The sequence below is a fragment of the Thermobia domestica genome, chromosome 12 (assembly GCF_964235325.1).
Source record: "Thermobia domestica chromosome 12, izTheDome1.hap1.1, whole genome shotgun sequence".
NCBI lineage: Eukaryota > Metazoa > Arthropoda > Insecta > Zygentoma > Lepismatidae > Thermobia > Thermobia domestica.
The window spans coordinates 8,784,872-8,788,804 of NC_137465.1; the positions used below are offsets into that span (position 1 = coordinate 8,784,872).

At 38.4% G+C, this 3,933-nt stretch overlaps 1 protein-coding gene across 1 annotated transcript; it reads right to left on the bottom strand.

Annotated features, from left to right (window-relative positions):
- Window positions 1–397: 397 nt before the first annotated feature.
- Window positions 398–895, bottom strand: LOC145667143 (uncharacterized). Its single transcript, XM_081734885.1, has one exon. It carries the CDS (start codon window positions 893–895, stop codon window positions 398–400), a length of 498 nt encoding a protein of 165 aa, XP_081591011.1.
- Between the last annotated feature and the right edge of the window lie 3,038 nt (window positions 896–3,933).

Genomic DNA, 3,933 nt, shown 5'->3' on the forward strand with positions numbered 1-3,933 from the left:
TCTGGAGAACAGGCAGGCCACTCCATTCGCCTGATATCTTCTGTTTCACGGTACTCCTCCACGATGGCAGCCCGGTGGGGCCGTGCGTTATAATCCATCAGGAGGAAGGTGGGACCCACTGCACCCCTGAAAAGCGAACATACTGATGCAAAATGACGTCCCGATACGCCTAACCTGTTACAGTTCCTCTGTCAAAGACATGCAGGGGTGTACGTGAACCAATCATAATCCCACCCCACACCATAAAACCACTACCTCCATACAGGTCTCTTTCAAGGACATTATGGGGTTGGTATCTGATTCCTGGTTCACGCCAGATGATAACCCGGCAAGAATCACTGTTCAGACTATACCTGGACTCGTCCGTGAACATAACTTAGGACCACTGTTCCATTGACTATGTACTGTGTTCTTGACACCAGGCTTTACGGGCTCTCCTGTGAACAGGGGTCAGTGGAATGCACCTTGCAGGTCTCCGGGCGAATAAACCATGTCTGTTCATTCGTCTGTAGACTGTGTGTCGGGAGACAACTGTTCCAGTGGCTGTGGCAAGGTCCCGAGCAAGGCTACCTGCTGCATTCCGTGGCCATCTGCGGGCACTGATGGTGAGATATCGGTCTTCTTGTGGTGTTGTACACTGTGGACGTCCCGTACTGTAGCGCCTGGACACGTTTCCTGTCCGCTGGAATCGTTGCCATAATCTTGAGATCACACTTTGTGGTACACGGAGGGCCCGTGCTACGACCTGCTGTATATGACCAGCCTCCAGTCGCCCTATTATTCGACCCCTCATAACGTAATCAATATGTGTTCTTTCAGCCATTTTCAATACACAGTCACCATTAGCACGTCTAACAACATCTGCACACTTACACGCTGCACCGTACTCTGACATGCACCAACACACCTCTCGTATTTGGACTGCTACCACCGCCACCGTGCGACGACCGCACAGTATGCACCGCACCGAATGGTCAAATGCACCGCATGGTCATACCCCGAGGTGATTTCCAACCGAAAACCGCCCACCAGAGTGTTGTTTCACCATGTATCCGCATTATCCTTAATTTATGACCACGAGTATATATATATATATATATATATATATATATATATATATATATATATATATATATATATATATATATAACTAAAGGTAAATGTATTTGTAAGGAACAACACTGTAACTGGGCATAGAGCTGTTGTGTTGAAGAAATAAATATAAATGTCAACATACAGTAAAACCACGATTATCCGCGGAATTAGGTGGCAAAGTCACCTCAGATAGCGAAAATTGCAGATAACTCGAAAAAAGAGTAAAAATGAGTTGCAAACTCGAAAAAAATACAGTATTTCAGCATTAAAAACTATGTTTTATTATTTGTATTGCTCGGGTCGTCAAGGACAGTGATCAAGGATACCTAACATACCGTGTTCATATGTTATTATGATATATTTTGTGTTCATTACAACTACCTGCCTTATTGTTGCAACTATCTTTTCTGTGTTGTGCTTACTATAAATATTGTTGTCAGAACATTATCTATAAATTAGTATTTCTCATTCAGACACTTTGATCCTGTGATTGCACAGCTAAAAATGCAGTGTGATAGCAGGTAGTAATTCCCTAAATAAACGATTAGATTGTGTTATTTTTTTTTTAAGCTACGGTGTAGCTAGCAAATTAATGGTGTACCCTTTGCTAGATTTAACGTCCAAATGCCAGGTTTTATCTTTGTTTTTATCTTTCAATAAAAACCAGAGGTGATGGAATTACCACTTCAGCTTTTAATATTCATTCCCTGTAGCTTGATAATCTGTAGTTTTCACAGCATGAAACAAAACCCATTTACAAAAGCAATGCAATTCCTTCTGCAGGCCCGTAGCCAGCCCCAAAAATTAGGAGGGGCCCGGTAGAAGTTAGGGGGCCCGACCCAATCATATTATACTTCATCACCATATTATAGTTCATTTGCAAGCTTATTGTGAAACTTTTGTTGGGGCCAGCTAAAGTTTAGGGTGATCGGCCCCCCTAGCCCCCCGTGAATACAAGCCTGACCTTCTATAATGCTCTTTGCACAATTTCTGTCCTGTTAAAATATAAAGTATTCTAACCAGTTAAAATATAATAATATTTCGAATCTTTAACATTCTATCCTTGAAGTCTTCAGTTTTAGTTCCAAAAAAGGAGAAAAGAAAGTCCATTTCTATTTTTTTGATTCAAATTAGCCAGTTACAAAGTAGGTATGTTCTACGATTAGGATTATGAATTAAATTTCTAGGCTTTTGACATCTATGGCTATGTTAACCCCTCACGTCCCTTGGTGATCACATTATGTTATACATTGTTCAACGTAAGCTCTAAACTCCGATAAACAAAATATTTGTATACTTCCGCTTGTCACAAACACGATTGGTTAGTGATGTATCACTCCCACTCTCCACGGGGAGGAGCAAATTATACACGTGCATTTTGACAATACTGTCTCGTGTTGTCCAGATACTTACAGCAGCAGCAGAAAAGAAAGAAAAGAAACTCGAAATAAAAAAAAAGTACAGTATTTGAATTTCGCTCGTAAACAATTGTTGCTTACTGAGTAAAGGTTTGCCTTGTTGGTGTTTCACCACAAAGCTCGCGGAACTGAGATTGATGCCAGTCATCTTTCAAACTTCTAAAGCAGAACACCTGTCCACAGTTGAGTTGGCACCATAATTACTGCGCAAGCTTAGTGTTTATTTCTATTGTTTCATTAGCTACACTCGATTGCAGTATTATTAGATAATCCGTATTATATTTTTGTCATTTATAATAATATAGCAGTTTTATAAGAAGCTTCATAGTAAACGTAATAATGCAATCACATGAACTATTTTGCGGAGGAGTACAAACGTCGGTAGGACAACAGCAAATCAGCGAGATTTAGTTTCACGTGGCTTTGTTTATCGCAGTTTAGAGCTTACGCCGAATAATGTATAGGTACCATCCAGGCATTTGCCTGGTGTGAATTAGGAAAACCCAGGAAAAAACTCGCTCAGGATGACTTTCCTGAATTGTTTCTATATTTTTCCGATGGATTAAAGAAGAGGGTCGGGATGATTTCCTAAGATGCCCATACCAGGCATTTGAATTTAGTACAAGACCTTCGACGAATTCTGTATGAAAAGTGTGCATGAGAAAACGTAAATTCTTACTTACATTAACACATGGGGGCACTTACTAGTAAATATAAAAATAAATTACTTCCAACAATTGAAACAAAAAACAATTCTATATGGATATTGTTTGAAATTTAAAATAATAATTTTGTTGTTTAGTAACTGTACTTTTCGGATATTTCTCTTGCATATTACCTGCTTCAATCGTCAGGGAATAAGATTTTGTTTGTGCTACTAAACCAGAATTTCCTGCTTACATGAGGTATTGTTCTCATATAAATTTAACTCTTGAATTACTAATTCCTTTCTTTAAAGATCATCCTATTTATTTTCAATAGCTTTTGTACCTGATTGTCTGATTGTTGCGAATTAAAGTTATCTATACTCATAATTGAACTAATAGTGTGGTAACGCAAAGCTAATAGCAGCATTTTCAATATATCACCTTGTCAGGAGATACCTCTAGATGTATTTCTGTGTTAACTGACAGTAATCTTTCCTGTAATTTATATTATTATTATTATTATTATTATTATTATTAGTAGTAGTAGTAGTAGTAGTAGTAGTAGTAGTAGTAGTAGTAATAGTAGTAGTAGTAGTAGTATTAGTATTGAACATATTTGAGAGAATAATCTTACTATTTATGCAAAAACCAAAACGTAAAACATATGGTATTTCGTTTTGAAGTATTTATCTATCCGTCATAGATCAACCGCTACTAGCTACTACAGGGTGTCCAATATACAATGCAACCCGGAGTTTGGGATAGTAGAAATT